General features: G+C 40.2%; 2 protein-coding genes across 12 annotated transcripts in view; one reads left to right on the top strand and one right to left on the bottom strand.

Annotated features, from left to right (window-relative positions):
- CRH (corticotropin releasing hormone) overlaps positions 1–10,137 on the top strand; it is a 304,411-nt gene extending 294,274 nt beyond the window's left edge. For all 9 annotated transcript variants that reach the window (XM_078441654.1, XM_078441652.1, XM_078441655.2 and 6 more), the window contains 2 exons: positions 7,666–7,966; positions 8,749–10,137. In XM_078441654.1, coding sequence (XP_078297780.1) covers positions 8,763–9,359 — 597 coding nt within the window. In that variant the 5' untranslated portion in view covers positions 7,666–7,966; positions 8,749–8,762 and the 3' untranslated portion in view covers positions 9,360–10,137. The remainder of the gene's footprint in view (positions 1–7,665; positions 7,967–8,748) is intronic.
- Positions 10,138–10,762: 625 nt separating this feature from the next.
- Positions 10,763–27,042, bottom strand: part of TRIM55 (tripartite motif containing 55) — a 43,918-nt gene continuing 27,638 nt past the window's right edge. The window contains exon 10 of one of the 3 annotated variants that reach the window (XM_060610634.3): positions 10,763–11,791. In XM_060610634.3, the coding sequence (XP_060466617.1) occupies positions 11,669–11,791 (123 nt within the window). In that variant the 3' untranslated portion in view covers positions 10,763–11,668. The remainder of the gene's footprint in view (positions 11,792–27,042) is intronic. The other 2 variants (XM_060610638.2, XM_060610635.2) reach the window with 2 other exon arrangements.

Raw genomic sequence — 27,042 nt, 5'->3', positions numbered from 1 at the left:
GGAGAAAAGGGGTCAAAATAGGGAGGATACTTGAAGGTCTATATTTGGAAGATCAAGCCCTCTAGCAACATTTCTCATCTCTTGTGGAGAATGTTGAACATTCAAACATCTACCTGTTAGGCAAAAAGAAAAGAAACATTTGCAAAGTATGTTATTATTGGCCAAATTGCATCCCCCCAACATTCCTATCTTAAATTCCTAACCCCCAGTACCTCAGAATGTGACTGTATTTGGATATAGGGCCTTTAAAGAGGTACTTAAGGTAAAATGAGGTTGTATGGGGTCCAGTATGACCCCAGTCCTTATAAGAAGATGAGATTAAGAGAGACGTGCACAGAGGAAAGACCATGCGAAGGCACAGGGAGAAGACTGCCATCTGCAAGACAAGGAAATGAGCCTCAGAAGAAATTGACCCTCCAGAGACATGAGAAAATACATTTTTGTTTGTTTCAACCACCCAGTCTGTGGCACTTCATGTTGGCAACTCTAACAGACTAATACATGTATTTTCCTTAACTGAAATTGAATAGCTCCAGATAAAAGTTCTCTGTAATTTGACACTGGTGGGTGACTGTTTCACTATCTGATCACCCTAAGAGGTAGGCTGCTTGGTGACAAGATCCTTGTTCTTCACAGAGAGTTCCTAGTAAGCTTTGTATCAAAATTGTTTTAAATTTAATGTTTATTTTTGAGAGAAAGAGAGAAATAGAGCATGAGTAGGGAAGGGGCAGAAAAAGAGGGAGACACAAAACCCGAAGCAGGCTCCAGGCTGTCAACACAGAGCCCATTGGGGGGCTTGAACTCACAAGCTGTGAGATCACGATCTGAGCCAATATCGGTGCTCAACTGACTGAGCGATCCAGACACCCCTTAAAAATCTTTTTAAATGTTTATGTATTATTTTTGAGAGAGAGAGAGACAGAGCATGAGCAGGGGAGGGGCAGAGAGAGAGGGAAACACAGAATCCGAAGCAGATTTCAGGCTCTGAGTTGTCAGCACAGAGCCCAGTGGAGGGCTTGAACTCATAAGCTGTGAGATCATGACCTGAGCCGAAGTTGGTCGCTCAACTGACTGAGCCATCCAGGCGCCCCTGTATCACCAAATTCTTAAATAAGAGATCACCACCATTTATACATAGTTTACCTTAAGAGATTTAAGGATAGTCTCCAACATAAAATAGAGAAACCAAGAAAATACATTTTTAAAAATGACCATGGATGGAACAGATAATTCAGGGAAAGAAGGTTAATGTTTCCTACTTAATACTCTTAAAGAAATTTGAGAAACAGTTAAATTATAAAGCAAAAATAAGAGCTATGAACAAAGGATGGAGAAAGAATAAAAAGCCTGAAAGTTGAATATATGTTGTAAAATAAATTTAATTGAAGAACCATAGGATATTTAAGGCCCTCCCAGAAAGTAGAACACAAAAGAAAGAGCCCTAAAAGGAGAAAATATAATAAACATAGAGGGCCAGCAGAGGGGGAACATCTTATAATAGAAGTCCCAGAAAGAGGGGTGCCTGGGTGGCTCAGTCGGTTGAGCGTCTGACTTAGGCTCAGGTCATGATATTGCAGTTGGTGGGTTTGAGCCCTGGGTTGGACTCTGTGCTGGCAGCTCAGAGCCTGGAGCCTGTTTCAGATTCTGTCTCCATCTCTCTGCCTCTCCCCTGCTCGTGTTCTGTCTCTCTGTCTCTCTGCCTCTGTCTCTCTGTCTGTCTCTCTCTCAAAAAAAAAAAAAAAAAAAAAAATGAAGTCCCAGAAAGAAAGAGCAGAAAGTGGAGGAAATTATCATAGAAGTTAGTAATGCAAGAAATTTTCCTACACTTGAAGAGCAAGAATCTCCAAATTAAAATGGATAAGTAAAGAAAGACCCAATAACATTATGAAATTTCAGAACATCAATGACAAAGACAAAATACTAAAGTCTTCAAGTGAGAATGAGAGAGGGAAAAGGGTCCTATAAAGAAATGAGAATCAGAATGACATTGGATTTCTCATCAGCAACATTGGATGATAAAACACAGGGAACAGATTTGTCATGATTGAGAATCTAAAAGAAAAATGGGAACAAAATTAAGTCAGTAATTCTAGGAAATTCTAGTAATTCTAGGAAAAATCAGACTGAATATTAAAAAAAAAGGTGATTTGGTATTATAAAACAAAGGCAAGGAAATGTAATCAAAGTCTATGACTTTTTTATTCAGTGAACAATTTTTACACAGTTAATAATTACAAACTGTATTGCTTTTTAACTTTTGGATCAATCTATAGTAAAAATACAGAAGACTTAATGGTTATAAAAGTATTAACATGGACAGTCTAGAAGTGAGACAAGTATTAACATGGACAATCTACAGATGAGAAAGCCTGGTAGATCAAGGTGCAGAAAGCTATGTGAAAAGCTGAAGTGATACTAATATTCTCATTTACAGTCTGGAGGGTTAAGAGATGTTGTTTATATTTGAAGTATCGGGAAATGATTCTGTAGATGTAGTTAAAGGTACAAGGGTCAGATGTAGATGAAAAATTAAAAAGCAGGTCATTAGGATGGTGATCTACAATGAGGAATGAATAGAAATTGTGGTACATCTCCTTGTAGTCAATAAAATGGATATCATTTAGATACAGAAACATGTCTGAGATCTTTTAAATGAAAAAAATAAACTATAAAATTTTAGTTAAAAAATGTTCATCTAGTTATTTCTTGATGATAGGCTTATAGGTCATTTTCTTTACATTCATTCAACAAGTTTTCTATATAGTTCATCCATTTAGAAGGTTTATTGGTTATCTGCTATATGTTTCAGCACTATGCTAGGGGCTGGGAGTAATGAATATGGAAGTTTATAATACTCAAGTCTCTGCCACACAGCTTATAGTCCAGCAAGAAAGATACATATTGTACAAGTAACGATTTGAAAACGTGAGCTTTATGGTGCACCTGGGTGCCTCAGTTGGTTAAATGACTGAATTAAGCTCAGGTCATGATCTCATGTTTCATGAGTTCGAGTCCCACGTCGGGGTCTGTGCTAACAGCTCAGAGCCTGGAGCCTGCTTCATATTCTGTGTCTCCCTCTCTCTCTCTGCCCCTCCCCCTCTTGTGCTCTCTCTCTTTCTCAAAAATAAATAAAAAAATAAAATAAAATGTGAGCTTTATGGATGGAAGACAATCATGATGTTAGGAGAGCATTGAGCACAAGTCCTAAACCTAATCTAGGAACATGAAAAGGATTGCTTCAACCAACTTCTTTTAAGTTTTAAATGAGAGAGATTTGTTTTGTTTTTGTTTTTTTTTTTTTAAAAGCAGAGATTCAAAGATAGGAACATATTGTTATCTCAGTTACATAAATGTATGTGCTCAGGAAAAATTCTCAAGGGAAACAGTAAAACATTAACTGAGATTATATTTAGATTCTGGAATCTGAGGAATTTTGTATTCTTCTTTATACTTTTATGATTTTTTCCAAGTTTTCTGCTAAGTGGATGAATGGCTTTGATAATAAAAGTTATTGTTACTGGTGAGGCAGTTACATATTTGTGCTTGGAGATCCGTTCCCTAGTACTGCCTATGGAAGCCGAAGGCAGTTACTAATCTATCTGAAGCACAATTACAAACAGTTGCCAAAACATCTGTCTACCTTAGGCATTTCTAAAGGCTGTCACTGGAGATGGTAGATTCGTTTCAACAAATTTTCCAGTTAGCAAACTTAGAGACTTTGTTTGCATTTTGCTAATAGAAGCACATATCGGGATACTCCTCAAAAGTGCAAGGAGATGCAGATGACAGGAATAAGCCAAGCAGTGACCTATTATTTCTGATACTTCTTTGTTTATTGGGCTACTGTGTCATGCCTCTAAAAATTTAACTATACCCTATAGTATGTTTTTATTGAAAAAACGTGGTTTAAAATGTAAAGTAATCCTTGTTTTTATGCCCATGTTCCTTGGGTTGTGTTTCTGGGTTCTAAAAGCATTTAGATTAGTTTTCCGTGACTACTTTCAAGAAGTTATTCCTACATGTAAAATCAAATCTGTCAGTGGTAATTTTTATGGACTTGGACATTAAGTGTACTGCACGTATACATCCTTTGCCTTACATTATGTCTTCAGTTGCACGTGTATATCATTACTTTGAGAACCACATAACTATATTTTATCCAAAGATCTTTTTTCTCCAACATGAACTAAGGTGGAAAATCAAATTAATGTATCTTAAGTTGGCAATATATATAAAAACCTCATGTTATAACTACAAGATTCAGCTGAAAGGTAAATTGCAGTGTGTGCACCCAGAGATTTAAAATCAGGTTCCAGGGGCGCCTGGGTGGCGCAGTCGGTTAAGCGTCCGACTTCAGCCAGGTCACGATCTCGCGGTCCGTGAGTTCGAGCCCCGCGTCAGGCTCTGGGCTGATGGCTCGGAGCCTGGAGCCTGTTTCCGATTCTGTGTCTCCCTCTCTCTCTCTGCCCCTCCCCCGTTCATGCTCTGTCTCTCTCTGTCCCAAAAATAAAAATAAAAAAACGTTGAAAAAAAAATAAAAAAAAAAAATAAAAAAAAAAAAAAATAAAATCAGGTTCCAGGGGCGCCTGGGTGGCTCAGTCGGTTAAGTGGCCAACTTTGGCTCGGGTCGTGATCTCGCGGTCCGTGAGTTCAAGCCCCGTGTCAGGCTCTGTGCTGACAGCTGGGAACCTGGAGCCTGCTTCTGTTTCTGTGTCTCCCTCTCTCTCTGCCCCTCCCCCATTCGCGCTCTGTCTCTCTCTGCCTTTCAGGGATGAATAAATGTTAAAAAAAAATAAAAATAAATAAAAATAAAAATAAAATCATGTTCCAGGTTAGGGCGCCTGGGTGGCTCAGTTGGTTGAGTGACTAACTTTGGCTCAGGTCATGATCTCACGGTTTGTGAGTTTGAGCCCCGAGTCGGGCTCTGTGCTGACAGCTCAGAGCCTGGAGCCTGCTTCAGATTCTGTGTCTCCCTCTCTCTCTGCCCCTCCCCCACTCATGCTCTGTCTCTCTCTGTCTCAGAAATAAATAAACATTAAAAAAATTTTAATATAAAATCACGTTCCAGGGGCATCAGCACTTACAGAAAACCTCCTGTGTTCTCATTCCTTAGGAGATTTATTAATATAAGGAAAGGGTAGGAATGGTGTATAAATGCGTCACTTTATCTAACTTCATCTTCTTACTTCTGTTTGTTTATGTGTCTCTGCTAGAAAGGGGGGGGGGGTTTCCAAAGGGTATTGTTATATTATGGAAATAGTACAGTCTGCTAGTCCAAAGAACTGGGTTCTGATTCTGACTTTACCATTAACCAGTTAAGTCACTTAACTTCTCTGGTTCTCATTTAAACAAATGATCTCTCTTAAAAACTGAGAATAAACTGAGGGTTGATGGGGGTTGGGAGGGAGGGGAGAGCGGGTGATGGGCATTGAGGAGGGCACCTGTTGGGATGAGCACTGGGTGTTGTATGGAAACCAATTTGACAATAAATTTCATATTAAAAAAATAAAAGATTTAAAAAGGAAAAAAAATAAACCAAATGATCTCTTCAAGTCATTTCTAATGTAAATGTTCAGTGATTTGATGAGATCTAACTTTTGGATAAATTGTGGAGAGTAAAGGCTACTGTGCACAGTTCCTACTCCTCTGGGATCCAGGCCTTTTGTCGTCACCCCTATTCAGAGCCACTTTGTCCTCTACCAACTACCTACTTCAGGAAAATCTCACAGCAAGGATTCAACAGCGTTGAGGGGGCTATAATAAAACAACATCCTCCATATGGCCCAAAGGAGAGAGGTCTTAAGGGGTATGGGTTTAGAGTCCAAAACATGTGTCTTCTCTGGAGGGAGCTCTCAGGCCTCCCCAGCTAAATTCATGCTCTTATCTTTTTCCTAGTTCTTCTGAATCCATTTACCTGAACAATTTCTTCCAAATCTACTTTCAACTCCAGATTGATATCTAAGCTGATTCTGCCAATGGGGACAGTGAAGGGGTCATAAAGGAAAGTAAGCAAAAAAGTCAATATCCATTCAAAGGGGGGGAAAGCCCACAATAACAAAAACCAAGGTTCTGTATGCCCCCTACCAACTTAAAACACTGCTTTCCTATAGAAACTCAACCATTTTCTATAATTCTGATTTTCTTTTAGCAATCTGCATCCTTCCTAGAAGACACGTTTTTTTGTTCTCTTATGTACATTCCATATAAAAGTACATTCCATAGCACAATGAGCAACTATGGGCTGAATTCTCTGGAAACTGCCATCATTTCTCTTTCTACCTTCCTTTTGTTTCTAAGAGCAGTTGTGAATTAGTATAGACCCAAAATAGGAGTTGAAATATGTATTGCATCATTTGTCATGTAGCTACAAAGGAAGCAGCAGAGCTAACCAGAAATGAGCAATGGGAGATTTCTGATAAACAACTCTGATGGTTATCTATAAGCTGAATTAAATCATAGACTCCAGAGTTTGGAATTGCATTTTGAATGGCAAAATTAGAGGTAATTGCCTCCCACTTATATGATAGTGTCAATTTAATGTGGAATTTGAGTATGGTTTTACAGACTTATTCCATTTTGTGTTAGTGCAGAGAACATTTATTTACTTATCAGGCTTCCATGGAGCATGTTTAAATTTGGAAAAAGAAATGATTAAAAAAAACAAACAAACAAATACCTGGGTGTCCTGATATGGATACCATAATGGATGTTGATAGTATTTAGAAGTAAAATGAATGAGATTACCTTTTTACAGAGTCAGTATTCATCAGTGAAAATATGCAAATGATGAATTCAGCGTTGTTATCAGGCAGTTTATGCCTCTCCCAATATAGAACAGGAAGTTAGAATGGATTCTTCTCTCATTGGGTTTTCATCAAGTAGACCAAATGAAGATTGTGTAACTCATGCACCTTTGGCTTGTCCTTTCTCTCTAATTTGGGAACAGAAAAATCAACAATTAATTTTGGATTCTGACAGAGACAAAGGAGGAGCAGTGAGGTTCTGGGGGAATTTAAAATCTTGCTGCATCCCCAACTGACCCTGGTTTGGGCCCCGTCATCATGGAAGCAGCTCCTGCCAATCATTTAAAAGACTTAAGTCTTGTTTCAAGAGACTTATTGGTCTTGCTTCTGCAGACTCACAATTCCTTTATTTACTCTTGGGAAGAAAACGCAGGTAGAAGCTTAAAAGCTGGATGTCCCTGCACTTCCATCTCCTTGTTCATCATCCTTAACCAGGCAGAAAGGTGATGGGACAGTTTGTCTCTAGCAAAAGGATATGTTTAGATGCTGAGGTGTTTCCAGAGACAACTGGTCAAAAAAGTCAGGGGGAGAGAAAAAAGTGGGATCCAGATCCCCTGTAACTGCTTGCTGCTTTCCCCACAGGACTCTGCATTGATAGACCTCCTGTCCCATACTCTTCCCTTCCCCTCTCATTCGATGTCTCTTTTCTGACCCTAAATTTCACCTTTCATAGTAAGAGGTCAGTATGTTTTCATACTTGGGAAATCTCATTCAAGAATTTTTGTCAATGGACAAGTCATAAGAAGCCCTTCCATTTTAGGGCTCGTTGACGTCACCAAGGAGGCGATAAATATCTGTTGATATAATTGGATGTGAGATTCAGTGTTGAGATAGCAAAACTCTGCCCCTCGTTCTCTGGCAGGGCCCTATGATTTATGCAGGAGCAGAGGCAGCACGCAATCGAGCTGTCAAGAGAGCGTCAGCTTATTAGGCAAATGCTGCGTGGTTTCTGAAGAGGGTCGACGCTATAAAATCCCACTCCAGGCTCTGGTGTGGAGAAACTCAGAGCCCAAATCGGGTGAGAGACTGGAGAGAAGGAGAAGAGAAGAAAAAGAGAGTGAAGACAGAAAGGAGAAGAGAAGAAAACCCTTGAAAAAGCCCCGGAGACTTTCCTCTGCAGAGAGGCGGCAGCGCCCCACTCACCTGCAGAAGCACCTCAGAAGGTAGGGAGCGCCTAGACGGAAATGTGCCTCCAACTTTGCATTCCCTGGGCTGCCACGGTGTGCGAGGCCGAGCCAGGTGTCCCGGTGGGGCCGAATGTTGAGTGTGTGCATGTATTTGCTGACTGTGCCTCAAGATTCTGATAGTAACTGGGATGTGTCAAAAGCAAAGTTAGACGGTTGCTAATCGTTTTTCAAACTGCCAGTTACTCGTCACTGGCGGTGTAGACGAGCCCCCACCTCCCCCGCCATCGATCCCGACCCCTGAGAGAAGGACTTCAGGGCTAGGATAGAGAAAGAGGAGAAGGAGGAGGAGGAGGAGGAGGAGGAGGAGGAGGAGGAGGAGGAGGTAGTTCTCATTTGGGAGGACAACGCTGAAACATCCGGAAGGCGGGCGGGTATTTACAGCGGGTGAGATATGAAATTTGTAGATCTTCTCGAGAGCTCGGGGAATCAGTTTTGGGCATCGTTAGAAAGGGGACTCAGAGACCCTTCGAGGGTCTCAGAAGGAGAAGGGTCGCTCCAGCCTGGCGTGGGGCTGAGTTTTAGTGCTGAGCCTTGTAGGCGTCCCCTTTCCTGCCCCGCCCCGCCCCCCAACTCTAGAAGTCCCAGTTCGGGCGCTTCAGCACCGCGGACAGTGCCTGCCCGAACGCCTAAGGCAGGTCTACGGGTGTCAGCGTAGGAAGACCCCCAAGCGCACCTTCCGTTTGAGCTAAACTCTGACCAACTCTTTCTTTCTCTCTTCCTTTCTCTCATTCCGCTCTCCGCCCACCTCTGTGCCGCAGCGAGCGCCCCTAACATGCGGCTGCCGCTTCTCTTGTCCGCGGGCGTCCTGCTGGTGGCTTTCCTGCCCTGCCCGCCATGCCGGGCCCTCCTCAGCCGGGGACCCATCCCGGGCGCCCGGCAGGCCCCTCAGCAGCCCCAGCCCCTGGATTTCTCCCAGCTGCCGCCGCAGCCCCAGCAGCCCCAACAGCCACAGGCTCGGCCCATCCTGCTCCGCATGGGAGAGGAATATTTCCTCCGCCTGGGTAACCTCAACAAGAGCCCCGCTGCTCCCCTCTTGCCCGCCTCTTCACCTGTCTCTGGCGGCAGCAGCAGCCGCCTTTCACCGGACGAAGCGGCCGCCAACTTTTTCCGAGCGTTGCTGCAGCAGCTGCCGCTGCCCCGGCGCCCGCTCCCGCTCGACAGCCCCGCAGGTCCGGCTGAGCACGAAGCCGAGAACGCCCTCGGCAGCCGCCAGGAGACACTCGAGAGGCAGAGGCGATCCGACGAACCTCCCATCTCGCTGGATCTCACCTTCCACCTCCTCCGACAAGTCTTGGAAATGGCCAGGGCTGAGCAGTTAGCGCAGCAAGCTCACAGCAACAGGAAACTGATGGAGATTATTGGGAAATAAAACTGTGCGTTTGGCCGAAAGGATGCAGTATTTAGCACGCAAAAAAATAATAAAAAAAAATCAAATACAGTATTCTGTACCATAGCGTTGCTCTGATACCATTTGTTTATTTTTTTTTATAGCTTGAAGCCTAGACGATGTATAGCAAGAGAGTCTATACTCCTTAATTAGCATGCACAAAGTGTATTCACACACAGTAACAGCAGCAAAATGTTATTTGTATTGTCTACTTTTAGTTTCCATTTCCAGGTGTCTTTAATGGTGTTTAGAAAGTATGGACCCAGAATGAAATGTTTTGAAGCAGGCAGAAGTCACTCAATTTATTTTGTTGTGGTCTGAGCCAAAGAGAGTGTCATTCTCTTGGATAGGTGAAACAAAATCTGTAAGCTCTTTGAATCAACCTTTCCTTGTAAACGTTTCAGTAATAAAAACATCTTACCAATCATTGGTCAATTTGGTTGTGTAAGAGAATGTCGAATATTTATATTTTTAATAAAAGCTGCAAAGGTAATCATGACTTTATTTTTCCTTTTCAGTATTCATAGGAGTAAAACTTCCAGCCCCTGGCTTCCTTCGACCTGATAGCAGCACAAGAAGTGCTGAAAACTCTTTGCATTAATTTCCTACTAAAAATACAAACATATGTCAAGTGGCTTACACAGATAGTGCAGTCGCCTTGGACTCATCTGTGTACCTCAGGTTACTCCTCTGAGGTTAAGTTAAATGATTTGGGAAGTTGCTTCTAGCTCTAAGACTTGGTAGTTCTATGAATGGTAGATCAATTCATAATAGAAATAACATTTAACCCTGATTAACTATAAGATGTTAAATAATTGGAAAGGGCAGGGAAGGAGGAAAGGAAAAGAGAAATGTTGAGGCAGGGCATTCCTCCAAACTCTAGGGCCAACATGCTGTCTTTTTTTTTTTTTTTTTTTTTTTTGTTTGAGAAAGTCTCACTTTATGAAGCTACTACATTAGCACCATAAAATATACTTCTTCTATGCTATTTGCCAGTGCCTACTTCTAATAGGAGAAACTCAATAGTTTCTACACTTAAATATAATGCTGTGAAATGGCACTTGGGAAACTTTTTATATAAAAAGTATTTTGACTTTAATAACTTCACAAGTGCGCTTCTCATTTATGTCTATACCAATCTTAGTTTAATTCTTAAGGATACAAATTATCTCTAGCATTTCTAAAATGGAACAGGTGCAGCCAACTAGTTTTATAATGCATTTATCTTTGGTAGTTGAGTTACAACTTACAGAAATTCAATTGAATGTTTAATACTTCAAAATTAATTTGGATGTCTGTAGATGCTTCTTCCCGTGGGACCCCTTAAATACACTTGACTGATGTATTAATAAGATAACATGAAACACCGAATAAGTCATTATAAGACTAAGTTGTTAAAAACAGCATTTATTTAAGAGTTCATACAGAATAAAGTTATACTTATGTTTTGAAAGAGGCATCGTGGTGGGACAAATAAAGCATGATTTAAATATACATGTATTTTATATGTGTATTGTATGTGTACATATATTTAAATACATGCAGTTATTCTATAGTTCACCAGGTTGGTGCCTCAGTAGATACGTAAGGAAAGTAGACAATTGCTGATGGAAGTTCTTTTTCAATTTAATTGCTTGATATCTGCACATCTAACTAAGATTAGAAAAATGTCACAAGAAATGTCCCAGGCCTTCAGCCTTCTGGACTATGGAAATATCACCAGAGTTAAAGAACATTTCTGGATATATGAGTGACATCTGTTATGGAAATGAGGAAACCTTTGTAAAATGTTTCATATCTTTGGTCAATGATTTACCTTTTGTCCATATATTGATAAATCAGTCACTTCTGAATTAACACTGAATTTCACTGACCAACTGCACGGTTAAAGAAGAAAGAATAAGAGCTACTATGATATAATAACAAAAGCCAATGCCTATTAGAGACAAGAGTGTAGTGTATACTTTTTCAACACTTGCCACTTGTTACAGACACACGCACACATATCACACCTACATACTCTTTATAGTGTTTCCCACACAATAAAAGATTTTCATAAGGTCAAGTTTCTTTTTTCCAATGCTTTCAGCAACTATGTTTTTCAAAATTGTTTTCCCTCTGGAAAGTCATCTGGAATTAAAGGGGTTTTTGTTTTGTTTTGGTTTGGTTTTTTGCAGAAATCCTGTTCAGAGGTCCCTTTCATCACCTGCATTGTATTAATTTCATCTAGGTTCCCTGCTGCCGGTGTGCATCTCAGCCAGGCAGACAGAGGGCAACAGTTGGAATGAACATCATTCATTCAGGGAGTTCAACCAGGAAAAGGAGAAGACGTGGCGAGCTGGCTCAGAATCAGCTCCATTCCCACTCCCCGAAGCTGCAGCCTGTACCTGGAGGGGAGGGTCCTCAAATCCAGTCTGCAATAGAAGAAAATCTGAATCAGAGGAAGAAGAGCCTAGTCCTTTTGGGTTCGTCCAGTCACTTTTCTACTTAGGAGAAAGGATAATAATAATAATTATTATATAGGACATAATTATTATTAGGGATAGAAAGCAAGCTCAGGCCCTCTTGGCTATGGCCAAGAGTCCTGAAAGTAATTCACGCTCATGATCCAAAAAGGGGCAGCAATAATGCATGCAGTGGAGGGAAATTCTTTTTTTTTTTTTAAAGTCCACTTAATACATAATTTACTGAGGTAAAAGTGGCATTGAACTAATAGGAATTTGGATTTAGAAATGTCTGCAGCATACAACATGATGGCTATAGTTAACACTGCTGTATGACATATTTGAAAGTTGTTAAGAGAGTAGATCCTAAGAGTTCTCCTCACAAGGGAAAAAAAACCACAAAGGAAAAAAACATTTTTTTTCTTTTTGGCACCTCTATGAGATGATGGATGTTAACTAAACTTTTGGTGGTAATCATTTCATAATATATGTAAGTCAAATTATTTATACTGTAAATTTATACAGTGCTGTATATTACATATGTAAATAGTATAATTTTTGCAATGCTGCAGACTTAGTTTTGAGCAAATCATGAATGAAAGGACTTTTTTCTCTAGGTAATAAAATCTAATAACATAAAATTTTATTTTTTATATAGCCATCTCTTTAAAAGGTACCTATCTTTTATAGATACCAGACAGATACAGCTGTGATTTTTGAAGTAATTGATCAATCTAACTGTGTAGGTGAAATTTATTTCTGTTGTTTTGAGCTTAAAAAATAACAATGAAATGGGGAACAATTATAAAGCAGTCTTGCTGAAATGCAATATGATGTATAAACTCAAACTCTGTACGTTTAAAAGTACTCTGACAAACACAGTTCTTCCTAGAACTACTGAAGATGGGCTAATATATTCTGATGACTTCACTGGTAAAATTATCCCACTGGGTTAGAATGCCACTGATTTCAAAGCAATGAGGTAGGCACATGCATTCAACTCCGAAGCCCTGGGTGATTTTATGAAGCTGCTACATGAATGGACACTAGCTGGCATGACAAAGCAGAACTTAGGTAAGTATAGTGTTTTGTTGCCATTAAAATAGTTTTGAGTGAAAAATGAGTATTTTTCCTACACCTTCTCAGATTTTACCCTAAATATAAGTTTGGGGGTAATGTTTCAAGTTTAATAAATTTGTCCCAGGTCCTTGAGATTATCCTTCCCACTGCCATGTTGTTCCTCAATAGAAAGTTTCAAAGGGCCGGGGTGCCTGGGTGGCTCAGTCAGTTAAGTGTCCAACTTTGGCTCAGGTCAGGATCTCAAGGTTCCTGAGTTCAAGCTCCACATGGGACTCTGTGCTATTAGTACAGAGCCTGCTTCAGATCCTCTGTCCTCCCCTCCCCCCACTCTCTGTCCTTTCCCTGCTCTCTCTCTCTCAAAAATAAATAAACATTTTTTTTAAAAAAAGAAAGTTTAAAAGGGCCATGAAATCATATTAGATACAGTAGAATAAAACTTATGCATGTAGTTTTCCATGAAGGAATAGTTGACACGTCAAATGAAATTGGACTATTGAACAAAGGCTGCTATTATGTTATTAGATTCTGTTGGTAATAGGTTAGATACCTCAGTGTCCTTCAACTTGATGTGGAAAAAACAACATCCAGACAGAATTCTGTGCCTATTTACGTACCTCAAACTCTTCTCTTCCCTACCGTAGTCACCTTACTCTAATCCTAAAAACAAAAAGCCCATACCAAACTAAAACAAAACCAACAAAAAACAACAACAACAACAACAAAAACCCAAACCAAATGATCTGGGCATATCAATTGTTCTGTAAAAGATCAGATGATTTCTAAGCATCCTTTAGGTGTGAATACTGAATTTTGCCTAAACAGACCATCAGTGTTCATGTTGTAGCCTCTTCCTTGAAAGCAATCCTGAATCTAGAGGAATCTTCCATGACAGCTGTTCTGAAATATCTAAAGGGCAAAACTAGTTGGGTAAGGTATTTTCTGTAGAGGGATATAATCTTTGCAAAACTTCTGGTAGCTAACAAACCATTTGGTACTGCTTTGGGATTTGTATGTATTTTTATACTTTTCTGTACTTGAGATTAAAATCTATCTTCCATTTAAACTGTTTTAGCTGTTACTACCTAACAACCTTCAAAACTTGGTACCACATAGTTTGGTTTGTTGCTTTTACATCCCCATGTTTTCATGCAGTTAGTAGATTTTCCTCTAAACAATATGGACAGATGATACCTATCAGAGAAGAAAGGCCGGTGTCAGAGTGGGTGCCAAAAGCAGAGATTTATCCTGAGTATTTTTAGATGATTATATCATCCCCTCGGTCTTGTTTATGTAAACTTGAGGACCCACCAACCATCTCAGCAAAGTTCTGTGCCAAGAGGTTTAGCCTGGTTTTGATTCCCAGACTAACCACTTCCTAGCTGTATGACTTGGACAAGTCAGTCGACCTCTCTAAGCCTTTAGTGTTTTCTTTTGTAAAACAGAAATGAGACCCTATCTCACAAGGCTGTCGTAAGTACTGAATAAATAAATACACCCAAAGCACTTTGTACATACCTCACTTACATTAAGTGCTTTAAAAATGTGTTTCCTTCCTTCCTTCCTTACTCCCCCCCCCCCCCTTTCTTTCTTCCTTCCTCTCATCCTCCCTCCCTCCCTCCTTTCTTCCTTTTTTCTTACATTAGTAGAGCCTCCTCTACCATGCAGAATTGCCTGGGACTTCTTATGAGGAACTATACACAGCAGTAGTGACCCTCAGTAAGGAAAGACAATTATATTTGCAATGCTCATCTTTTCAGAATTGGATATTATTTATAGGATTTAATTCCTGTGGCATATTGTAATCATGATTACCTATAACCCTGTTGTGTGTCTCCAAGTGGCCTAACACTATATATGGCTCTCTCCTAAAGGAAGAATGAATTAAAGATTTAGAAACCTTCTTTCTGTAAGTACAGCCTATTAAATCATAAGCAGACGTTTTTCCTATAGCCTTCCTCAAATGTAATTGTATATGTGTATTCCTTTAAATAGTTTTCCAAATGCTGGTTCTCCTCCATACAGGAAATGCTATTTCTTAGGAATATAGATGTTCTTTGAAGCCAAACAAAGGACAGAAAATGACAAGCACTGAACTTCCCTCTGCTTTTGAGCATGTCCTGCACTTCAGTTTACTTTGAGATGTATAAAAAGATGAAGAAATGATTATTAGTCTTATATTATTTCTAAATATTACACATTTTCCTGAGGTGACCCAACTTATAAGCATCATTTAACACTGGGCCGTATCACTATGAGTTTGATACTCATAGTTTTAGTCATAAATTTGAGAAATGAGTTTTAGTCATAAAATAAAAGCAGGAAGTGGAATAGGGAGGCAGCATTTTCCCCTGTCTCAACCATGAAATGCAATTTAGTCAAGATCCACAAAAGACTATAGAAGGGAGTGGCATACCTTTGCTCAGGGAAAGACTATTTTTCTTAGATGAACTTGATTAAGAATGCTGGATATTCATGAACCCAACCTACTCAGAAACAGAATCTTGAATTTTTTCCCTGTTACTACCAAATGTTTTGTGAGATAAAAAAAAATTAATGTCAGATTATAGTATGAGGGTTTTACTCCATAGATGAGTAGGGTCATAGATGAGAGGTTCTTCCACCAAGAACTGCATAATGTACTGGCATCATCCCTGACAAGTTAGGTCATCTAGAATCATTTCTTGTTGATGGGGATTGAGGAACATGCATTCTGTCAGAGGTTTGCAGACATCTGTCTTTGTGCACAGGACAGTTCCAGATTATGGACAGTGTTTACTTGGTCTGAACTGTGTGGCTGAGTGGTGTTCTGACAAAAACTTCAATTAGTTGCAAACATTAAAAAATCAGGACCAAGGGTGCTTGGGTGGCTCAGCCAATTAAGCATCTGACTCTTGGTTTCAGCTCAGGTCATGATCTCACAGTTTGTGAGTTCAAGTCCCATATCGGGCCATGCACTGACAGCACAGAGCCTGCTTGGGATTCTCTCTGTTCATCTCTCTCTGTCCCTCCCCTGCTTGTTCGTTCTCTCTGTCTCTCTCTCTCTCTCTCAAAATAAATAAATAAACATTAAAAAAATCAGGAGCAAGGATGTGGAGAAATAGAAGCTCTTGTGCACCGTTGGTAGGAATGTAAAATGGTACAGCTGCTGTGGAAAACAGTGTGACAGTCCCTCAAAAAATTAAACATAGGATTACCATATGATCCAGCAATTCTTCCACTTTGGGGAATACACCCAAAAGAGTTGAAAGCAGAGACACACAGATATTTGCATACCTATGTTCATAGAAGCAATATTCACAATGGCCAAGAGATGGAAGGAAGCAACCCATGTGTTCATCAGTGGGTGAATGGATAAACAAAATGTGGCATTTGCATTTAATAGAATATTATTCAGCTTTAGAAAGGAAGGAAATTCTGACACATGGTACAACATGGATGAACCTTGAGGACATTATGCTAAGTGAAATAAGCCAGTCACAAAACAACAAATTCTTTGTGATTCCACTTACAGAATATAAGAAGTATCTAGAGTAGTCAAATTCATGAGAACAGAAAGTAGAACGGAGGTTGCCAGGGGCTGGGGGAAGGGGGGCAATGGGGAGTTGTTTTTAATGGGTACAAGAGTTTAAGTTTTGCAAGATGAAAAAATTCTGGAGATTGGTTGCATAGCAATGTGAATATACTGAACACTTGAATTGTATGCTTACAAATGGTTAGGATGGTAATTTTTATGTTATGTGAGTTTTAAATTAAAAATTAAAAAAAATAGACTTCACATTAAAATCTGGATTTGCAGGTTCTCTTGACAAAGAAGAAATGTAGCAATCCAGAACCTACATGGAGAGATGAGCAGCCCTGTCCCTACAAATTGGGTATGCTCCCTCTATCTCCTGATTTCCATCATGCCCACCATTCCATTTTCCCTCCTCTGCTGCAAGGCTGGTTTCGGTGGCCATTTTTCATTTATAGTTGCTATGCTCAGAATTAAGAGGAAAGCAAACTATAGCTTGTATTTATGCTTTTATTAACATTTTTCTTTTACCTGGCTTGCTTTTTCATTAATGTTACCTTTTTGGTCTCTATGGGCACACAATCTTGTTGCTGTTAACCAAAGGGTAGGCTAGTTTTTAGTAGGAAAGTGTCAAAGAAAAGAGAGAAATGATCAATGGGGTCTTTGGCTTGATTTTTATGCTAAATGTAATGATTTGTTTTTTAAGCCAACATGCTTCTTTTGGCAAGATTCTTGACAATTAAAGCATGAAACTGCCTTTAGTGCTCAGTTGAAGCCAGATGTGTCCTTGGGCACTTAGCATAGGGATATAACTGGGTGCAGTTTCGTGAACATGCTCTTATTTTGGTGTGGGGGCAATACTAGCAGCCCCCTCTACTAAATGCATCCTGCACCACATGATTCACTGACTGAACAAAACTAAACAGATGCTTTCCTGATATTCACTCTGGCACAAGTCTGGGTAGCCACGTTTAGGAGGGAAAATATTTTTTTAGCTGGCCTAAAGTAAAAGAGTGAGCTCTTTGACCAGTAACCAATGCCCTCAGGCCTCCTCTAAGCTTCCCAGGGGTTCCATGAGGTGCCAGCATCTGCCTTTCCCCAAATGATCATTCTCTACTCCATCCATGATCCTGATCCGTTATCATTTACCTGCCTGTGTTCCAGTTCCTCAGCTTATCCAGGTGATAGTAATTTATCTGATAAACTGAATTACAGCTAAGACATTAATGGATGATGATGGCTTCATGTACACTCCTGCCACACATAGCATGGAAATGTCCATGTCTTATCCTGAGGGATAACTGTGGTGGACATGGGAGCCGCTATGCCGGTCCATTGAAATGATATTGGGGGCAGTGAGGACATTTGTGTCCAGGCCTCCACACTTGGGCTCCATTTGCTCTCTGCCACTATGAATGCCAATCACAAATTCCACCTGACAGAAGGATCTGGTTATTACTACGTGTTAAATGCCAGTCTTTCTTGGCCAATTCAAGAAGACGCTTGCACATTTATAATTAAACTCATTTGCCTTAAAGGAATGTGGATAGAAGGGGTAAAACTAGACCTGAGGCTGCTGAATGGGCAACCACCCTGTCTCTACCCTGAACCTGCTAGGCTAGGTTAGAGGCTCAAAGCCAGATGCTAGAAACAGGTGTGAATAGGATTGCTGAGGTCATGCTTAGAAACCTTATTCAGAAAGACTAAACTCAAGCACTGGCCTGCCCCCTACAAAGCATTCCTGAACCACAGGCCCTTGGATAGCTTAAGCATTATGGATTCCAGCCTGGAAAAGAGAATGCAACCAAAAGCCTGAGCCAGGCAGCAGTGTCTGAAGAATAAGTGAGGCATGGTCTGTAATTCCCAGCTGAGGGTCTAAGCCCTGGAAGTTCTGCTGGGCAGGTCTTCCATTGTGGGCATTTCTTTCACAGGAATACAGACATTTCTGCTTTGTGATGGAGCAACTGGGATACATGAGGAAGCACAGAGCTGTGTAAATATAGCACACTCTCCATGAGTGCTAGAGGAAGAAGAAAAGAGGTTAGAAAGAAAACACCCACTGAAAAGCATTTTGTTGTTGTTGTTGGGAGTCTGCCACTGTATACACTAAGTAAAGAAATGGGGGGAGGGAATTGATTTGGGGGCTTCATTGTCACTCACTGCTTCCTTTTTGCTGAGGTAAGACCAGAAACCAGAGTAATTTCCTCAGGCCTATGAAACAAGAAGAAATTAACCTCACTCGCTTTTTCTTAACCCAGAGTCAGATTCATGGTGTATACTGTTTGGTGTGTTTTGAAACATGGTTTAGGCATTGATGAGGTCAATGGATGGGGTGGGGAGCAGGAAGAAGCTAAAACATTGGTATCACAGCCTGGCACAAACTTAAAGCCAGCATTCTTCTCAGATATGGACCTGCCGATTATGTGTTCAATATAGAGTGTGTGTTCTCACCCTTTCTGACAGAACTGAATTACAAAGAGCTGCTGGTTAGATCATTAATTCCTGCCTTGTGTTAGATAAATAGGCCAAACAGGCTGTCTTCAAGAGCAATGGGAGGTTGATAGTATTATTATGCCCAATTTATGGACGAGAAATCTCAGGCTCAGGAAGGTTGAGGAACTTGCTCAAAGTAACTCTAATGAGAGAGCTGAGGGTTATTAATATAAATGACTACAAATCCAAAGAACAAAGCTAGCGCTGTTGAGCATGTGAGACTCAAGGGAGGGGCCAGCTCCACCCTTGGAAGTCAGACTGAGAGCCAGCAGTAGCACAGGTGCAACTAAGGGACGGGAGTGCTGTCACTGCAAGGGTCAGCCACAGTCCTGCAAGCAGTGGAGGCCTAGACACATCCTCTCTCTGCCCCGTGAGGCTGTGCCGATGCGCCAAGAGTGGTCAATCAAAGCAGGGGAGCCCTTCGTCACACTATTTTTGCCTCAGTCATCAATCACCCCGGGTAAAGTGGGGATTCACTCACGTTTCCTAGATGCGGGCTTGGCGAACAGTATACTGCACACGCGCACTCTGTGCCATGGCTGAGGGCAGCAGATCACTGGGCCCTAAGCTCCAGCTGCTCTGTGACCTTGAGCAAGTCACTCCTCTTCTGTGGTCCTCCACTGTAAAATGCTCAAGTTTAACAATTCCTACTTTACAAGACTGTCCTGAGGTATTACTGAGAGGACCTCTGTGAAAGACTAAATGATAGAGTCATGTACACACATTGGTTACCGTCTTGCCACGCGGCATTGGTTTTTCAGATGCATTAACGATGGTGGATGAATTCCCTGCTTTGTGGGTTGCACTGGGGGAAAAGACATTTTTCATGGAATCCACTGAGATATGTAAATAAAGACAGAAAAAATCCACAGGATGTACAACACTAACAAGGGTCTTAAGGTTAAATCCGAATAATAAACAGTTTTCAAACACAGGAAGCAAAACTCAACTAGCTGTGTCATAACAACTCCCCCAGAGAGCTCTCCCTGGTGCCTGCGTGACTGTTTTCATGGAATTGTGGAGCTGCAGGTACAGGTTGCCAGGGGGGATGAATTCATTACACCCCTCACAAACAATTTATATTATATTTCCCTCTTTAAAATGGATACATCCATTTTAGCTTCCTATTAAAGTAACCTTTACTAAGGATGCTATTTGATCCTGAGAAATACAGCCTACAGTTTTAGTGTAGGGTTTGTTTGAGGTTTTTTTGTCCGTCTAGAAAAGCCCCCAAATTGACAGTGATTAGAATGTCACTTTCCCAACAGGAAAAAAAAAAAAAAAAAAAAAAAGCCAGAGAAAGAATTGCGGTTGTAGGATACAAATGAAAAAGCATTAATAATGTTTATGTAATGGTCTCTCCTATAGCTTGCTCTCTCCTATAGTTTTTTTTTTTTTTATGTAAAATGACTGCATTTTATTATCATAACTTCTTATAATTGCCAGGTTTATTAAGTCCTGGATAGTGTTATGGGGTAAATGTAGGCCAGTCCTGAGCACTGATTAATTTTCTATTTTTACCAAGCTTAAATTCCAGCACAGTCAGGGCGCTGGTATATCAGCGATTTGTAAGCTCGAATCTCCTAATTTGTAAAACACAAGCAGTCACTCTCAGCAGGGATTTCTGTTTGAAAATAATTTGACACCTTGAATCCCTCAATTAAATTGAGAGAACATAGTTAAATTTTCATTCATTTCAGTTTGTTTTGGAAAATTAAATAGATTATTTCAAAGAATACAGGACCTATAGTCACACTCATGGGAAATCATGTTCTTAGTCTCCTGCTTTATTTTTAAAAATGCTCTATAATACTTTGTGAGATTAATCTCACTCAGAAAAGCAGCTTTTCAGCCCTTTAGCCTCCAACATCTCTCACCTCTCAGTCTCAAGCGGCAAGTAGAGCTTGCCCCTGAAATCAGGATGAATGGTTTGATCTCAGAGGTCATTTGTGTGAAAATGATTTTATCTTTTGGCCTGTGATACCTATGGAGACCCAGGGCTCCACCTGGCTGCTTTTCTTTGGAACTCTAGCCTAGTGTTCATCCTGGTTTAGGAAAATATGAATATTTTCAAGGAGACTGAATTTTGGGATGATGAGAAATTTGATAAGGTCTCAAATCGGGGGACACATGTATTGGTTTCTGAGAACCTAGGAAATAAACCCTTCAAGAAGGGAAAAGACTCTTTGCTAGTCGCTGCCTGTCTTTTTAACCATTTAAACCATAGATTTTTTTTTCTTCACTCTTCTCTCTTTCTTCCTTCCTTCTCTCCTTTCCTATTTTTCTCCTTTCTCTCCATTTCTTTTCCTTTCCTTTCCTTTCCTTTCCTTTCCTTTTTTTTCTCTCCTCTCCTTTCCTCTCCTCTTCTTTCTCTTTCCTTTCTTCCTTCCTTTCCCCTCCCCCATTCTCTCTCTCTCTCATGAAATGTTTTTTTTTTAATTTCCCTCTGGGAGCACCTTTGTAACCTCATAGGACAACATTTATAGTGCCTGGGTTGGGAACTAAGATGGTATGGGCTGGTGTTCCTTGGTGACACTTTCCCACTGGCCTTGACTTCCACACATCCCTTTTGCTATTTTCAAGTGAAGAGCTCAAATGTGTAGGGGGCCAATGTGGTTCTGATGTTCTGTGTCTGAGCTCATGATACTCTAGATAGGAAGAATCTGGAAACCCTTGTACCATGTACACCTGCTTGTTAACACTTGGCTTGGGAATCTTGGACTTCTTAGCAAGAAGACAGCTTGGTGCTGGAAGTCCTTGGCCCATGACAGGGTGGCCTCTGCAGTTCTGTAAAATCTGGTTTAGGTAAGATAAGGAGTGAATTAGGGCATAAGTGTGTCATGAAAATATACAGAGACATTAGCTTATAGAGCAATTTATATCAGAACTAAAAATAGGGGACCACAGACCAGTGACGACTAGTCATTGAATCATTAAGCTCAGCTTAGTCACTTAAAATCATTAGGTACCTCAGCTATCTCAGCTCTTGCTATGCTTGGCCCCAGGCATGGCTAGGTGAGGAAGGGGAGACAGGATTGTTGGTTTTGGGCTATGAGGCCTTCCCCATTGCCAGACACTTGGAACATCTTAAAGATTATCAACACCTTTCTCCTCCAGGCTCTCCCCACCTGCCTTCTAACTTTGCTAAGCTACTTTAAAAGATAGTACATGTGTATAAGGACCTTCTTTATACCCATTAAAGCAGGTACATACACACACACACACACACGAGATAGAAAAGGATTTTGTTTTGTTTAACACTTATCTTGGGATATATTCTTTAAGAAAATGTAACAATGCTAAATGTGAATAAACCTAAACAAAACTTCAAAATGCATGAGGCAAAAGTGATAGAATTGCAACGGTAAATAGACAAACCCACAGTTATAATCAGAGACCTCAAACTTCCTCTCTCAGTAATTGATGAAACAAGTCAACAGAAAATCAATAAGGATATCAGAGACTTGATCAACTGACCTAATTGACCTTTATAGAACATTCATCTAAACAAATACTATGTTTTCAGAAGTGCACTTGGAACATTCACCAAGATAGATCATATTCTGGGCCATAAAACCTTAAGCTTCTTAAATTTAAATCTTAAATTTAAAAGGACTGAGATCATATAAAGAGTATTGTCTCTACACAACAGTATCAAACCAGAAATCAAACAGAAGGATGTCTGGAAAAATCTCCAAATATCTAGAAAATAAACACTACTCATCTAAATAACTCATGGGTCAAAGAACAAATCCCAAGGTAAATTAGAAAATATTTTGAATTAAATGAAAATACAACATATCGATCTTGTGAGATGCAGCTAAAACAGTGATTAGAAGAAAATTTATAGCATTAAATGCTTGTATTAGAAAATAAGAAAGATTTCAAATCAATAACTTGAGTTTTCACCCTAAGAAACTAGGAAGAGAAGAGATCAAATCGAAAGTAAGCATAAGGGTGAAAATAATAAAGAGCAGAAATGAATGAAATAGAAAATAGATTTTAAAAAAAGTAGGGAAAACCAATAAAGCCAAATAAAACCAATAAAGCAGAGAACTTACATTACCTGATTTAATTTTTTTTTTTGTTTATTTATTTTTGAGAGAGAGAGAGAGTATGCAAGGAGGGGAGGAGCAGAGAGAGGGAGACACAGAATTGAAGCAGGCTCCAGGCTCTGAGCTGTCAGCATAGAGCTCAAACTCACAAACTGCGAGATCATGACCTGAGCTGAAGTTGGACACTTAACAGACTGAGCCACCCAGGCACCCCTTACATTACCCGATTTAGAGACTTCTATAAAGCTATAATAATCAAGACAGTGTGGTATTGGTAGAGAGACGAAGATACAGATTAATGGTTCAAAACAGATGGTCTACAAGTAGAACTGAGCATATATGGTCATTTGAATTTCTATGAATCATCAAGGTAGTTCACTGGGGAGAAAAGATAGCCTTTTTTAATAAATAGTGCTGGAATAAACAAATATCTATATAGAAAATAAGCAAACAAGATCCAAAACCTTGATCCTTATCTCACAATACAAAAATTAACTTAAAATTATCTTAGACCTAAGAGCTGAAACTAAAAATTCTAGAAGAAAATGTGAGAGAAAATCCTTGTGGTTTTTGAGTTAAACAAAGATTTCTTAAAACACAAAGCATAAAGGGGAAAATGAAAAATTGAACTTTATCAAAACTAAAAATGTTTGTTCTTCAAAATACACTTAAGAACATGAAAAGGCAAGCCATAGACTGGGAGAAAATATTTGCAAAACATGTCTGATAAGGGAGTTTTATGCAAAATAACATAAAGAACTTCTACAACTCTCTAATAAGATAAGCAACCCAAAGAAAGTGGGCAAATACTTCATCAAAGAAAATATTAAAATGACTTAGAAGCACATGAAAAGATGCTAAGCATCATTAGTCATTGGGAAAATGGCAAATTAAAACTATGTACCATATATATCCATTAGAATGGCTACCAAGTAAAAGATTGACACAGTTACCAACTGGGATGCAGGGAGGGGATTAACTGCAAAGGTATATGAGGGCACTTTGGGGAGAGATGGAAATATTCTACATCTTAATGTGGTAGTGGCTATCTAAGGCTACATATTTGTCAAAAGCGATTGTACTGTGGTAACACTTAAAATCAGTAAATTTTTAAACCACGTATCTTCCATCTCTTCATACATGTACTATTCTGTTACTTCCTGTATATCCTAATAATTTGCGATACTGGGCAGTGAGGGCTGTAAGTGCCTTTAGATGGACTTCAGAGTTGAACCATCATAGATTTTATGGAGTTTACGACATCGAAGGGGATAAGTGCAGCTGTGGAAACATTCAGCCAAAGGGGTGCCTAGGAAGAGATTTAGAAAACAGTTTGGGAAATGGACATTTATATAAGAGCTTCAAGGCAAGACATATTTTGAGAAATGCACTGGGCTATTTCACTGAGAACTTGTTATTATTGTCACTCAGCATGGTTTGTGTCAGGCCTGAGCCCATAACCCTCCCAATGAAAACATCCTGAAATAATTTATAAAGTTCTCAGTACTAAATTTCTCACTCTCTAATGTGTAAATAGATGTATCTTTTCATTGAGTAGTTGCTTCCTTTTCTCAGTGGGAAGATGAAAGTAAATAAAAGTAAATGCCCAGAGTCAGTGCAGAGAAGCAGCAGGATGGGAACCTAAGTCCTTTTTACTAACTTTAACTTCATTGATCTTTCCAGTGCCCGACACTTAGCAGAATTTGTACCCAACTTGTTTGTCTGTTTTCAGGCTTGAGAAACGGAATGTGAAAAGTAGATATTCTATTCTTAAAAAAACAAATAGTTATAATATAGTAAAACTTTTAGGTTCTCTTATAATTGTAACTTCAGAGTCTGGTGAAATATATGAGTTGTGGTTCTCTATAGAGACAGAAATCATAGAGATTTTAATGTGAAAGTCCCTATCTCCAAAGCAAGTGACTCTCACTGGGATGTGTGTGTGTGTGTGGGGGGGGGGGAATGGGAGGTCCTGTGACCTTGATTGAGGCAGCCGCCAGGTTAATCCACCAAATAGGAAGACATTTCTCTGGAAAGTCTTGTGCCCTGAACAGCTCCCATTAAACAGCTCGGACAAATTCTTCCACACAAGGCTGCTAACCCTCATTAGGAAGGGAGGAAGGGGAACAGGGGGTATCTTTCACTGTTGCTGCTCCCACTTCTAGAAAAATCACACTGCCACATGTATTCCCGATAAAATACTTAATTGTCCATGGGTATCGATGATGGGAGTGGTCCCTGTGTTAACACCCGGGTATAATTTGCATGAAAGTTGTGTAGGAAGAGGAAGGGCAATGGAGGGAAGCAGATTGGACCCAGAAATGGCCACAACAAAGCATGCCTGGGAGATGAGGCTCACAGAGACTGCTTTCCAAGGACAGCTGACCTGCTTTCTTCCCACCTTATTATTGCCCTGCTGTCTAAGATTGACTAGGGTGGGATGTCACTTTTTCAAAATAAATTTAAAAATTAACACATGAAGTAGATCAAATGTTATTTCCCCCAAACTCTCTTTGCATTGATGGAGCGTACAGCCTAGAAAGGTGGAGACTTAGAGGGCAATTTTGTAGTTCATGCACAGGGGCTTTGCACAACGTGACCTGTGACCTCTTTCACAGGGGTTCCTGGGAGAAATCTGATGTTAACAGGTCTCAAAGTGCATCCTGCAGATGAATCTCTCTTCTGTGAGATTCAGTTTTTCCACAAGGCTGAACCCAAACCTTGTTGAGAAAAAAAAAAATTTTTTTTCAAGAATGAAGGCAGGGAAGACAACAGTGCTCCTCTGATCCAACAAAAAGCAAAATCCCAGTTCGCCACTGGTGGAGACTGCTGATGTCTAGTTTTTGCCGTGACCAGTTTCTAACACATAATCTGCCTATATGATTAGGTGAAGAGAGAAGGTAAACAGGATAACGTAGTGGGTGCCTGGGTGGTTCGGTGAGTTGAGCGTCCAACTTCAGCTCAGGTCGTGATCTCGCGGTTCGTGGGTTTGTGCCCTGCATTGGGCTCTGTGCTGACAGCTCAGAGCTCAGAGCCTGCTTCAGGTTCTGTGTCTCCCTCTCTCTCTGCCCCTTCCCCTCTAATGCTCTGTCTCTCTGTCTCTCAAAAATAAATAAACATTAAAATAAACAGGATAAAGTAGAGATTATATGGTATCAGAAATCACAGGCAGCAAAAGCAAGGGCAGGTTTCACTATGTGGATGGCTATGAAGAAAGCATGTGGGAACAGAACATTTGCCTTCTTAAAAGTTTGAAGGTGACTGAAGTGAGTTTACAAATCAGCAAGTGGGCCTGAGATGCTTCTGAGATTCTAAGGCAACATTATTTCCTGACATAATAAAGAAAGTTGAGACCATCAGTGAAATCAAGAACTTTTGTATCGCATCCTAAGTGTCCAGGGAATGACTAATGATAAAGTGTGAAATTCCAATAAGCTAACTTTGCATTGAACACATACTAGTCTAGTGAGTTGGATTCTGAGGTGTTGAAAGTAAATCAGGCCGGCAAAAAATTCACAGAGGCTAGCAATATCTGATACTATGATGAGATCTCTATCAACCTGTCCATATTCTTTGCAGTACTGAATGTCAATCACTCTACTCCACTGCTCTCCCATCTGCCTCACCCTTATCTTGCAGGCATGTGAATGTGAAGGTGCACAACATGGGCTCAGTGGATGGCAGACGAGAAGCATGACTGTCCCCCTGTAGCCTCTGAGACGCATTACAAAATGTATGGCAACAAAGCCCCAAACCTGAATTCTCAGAATGTAAACTGAACTCTTCAGACAATTATTCAGATCCACAATTATTCAAGATATTCCAATAAAATATGGAGTTTTCTCTCTCTCCATTTGCCCCACTGAGTCCATGGCCAATACTTCTACCCACTGCTCTTCACTGCAAATAATGAGCAGACTATAAAGACACTAGGAACATTCTAGGGTACAAGGTGTCTGGCTATTAGACATTGGGGCAGATCCTACTCACACATAGTTGCAGACATGACAGAGACCCATGGAGATCCTACTGTCATTGCTGAACAGACAGCTAATGAGGCAGAAAGGAGCTATGATGGGAGC

Source organism: Panthera onca, chromosome F2, assembly GCF_046562875.1.
Source record: "Panthera onca isolate mPanOnc1 chromosome F2, mPanOnc1 haplotype 2, whole genome shotgun sequence".
In the NCBI taxonomy this organism is placed as follows: domain Eukaryota; kingdom Metazoa; phylum Chordata; class Mammalia; order Carnivora; family Felidae; genus Panthera; species Panthera onca.
Note: the sequence above shows the minus strand (reverse complement) of the source record. Positions and strands in the feature narration are given on the sequence as shown.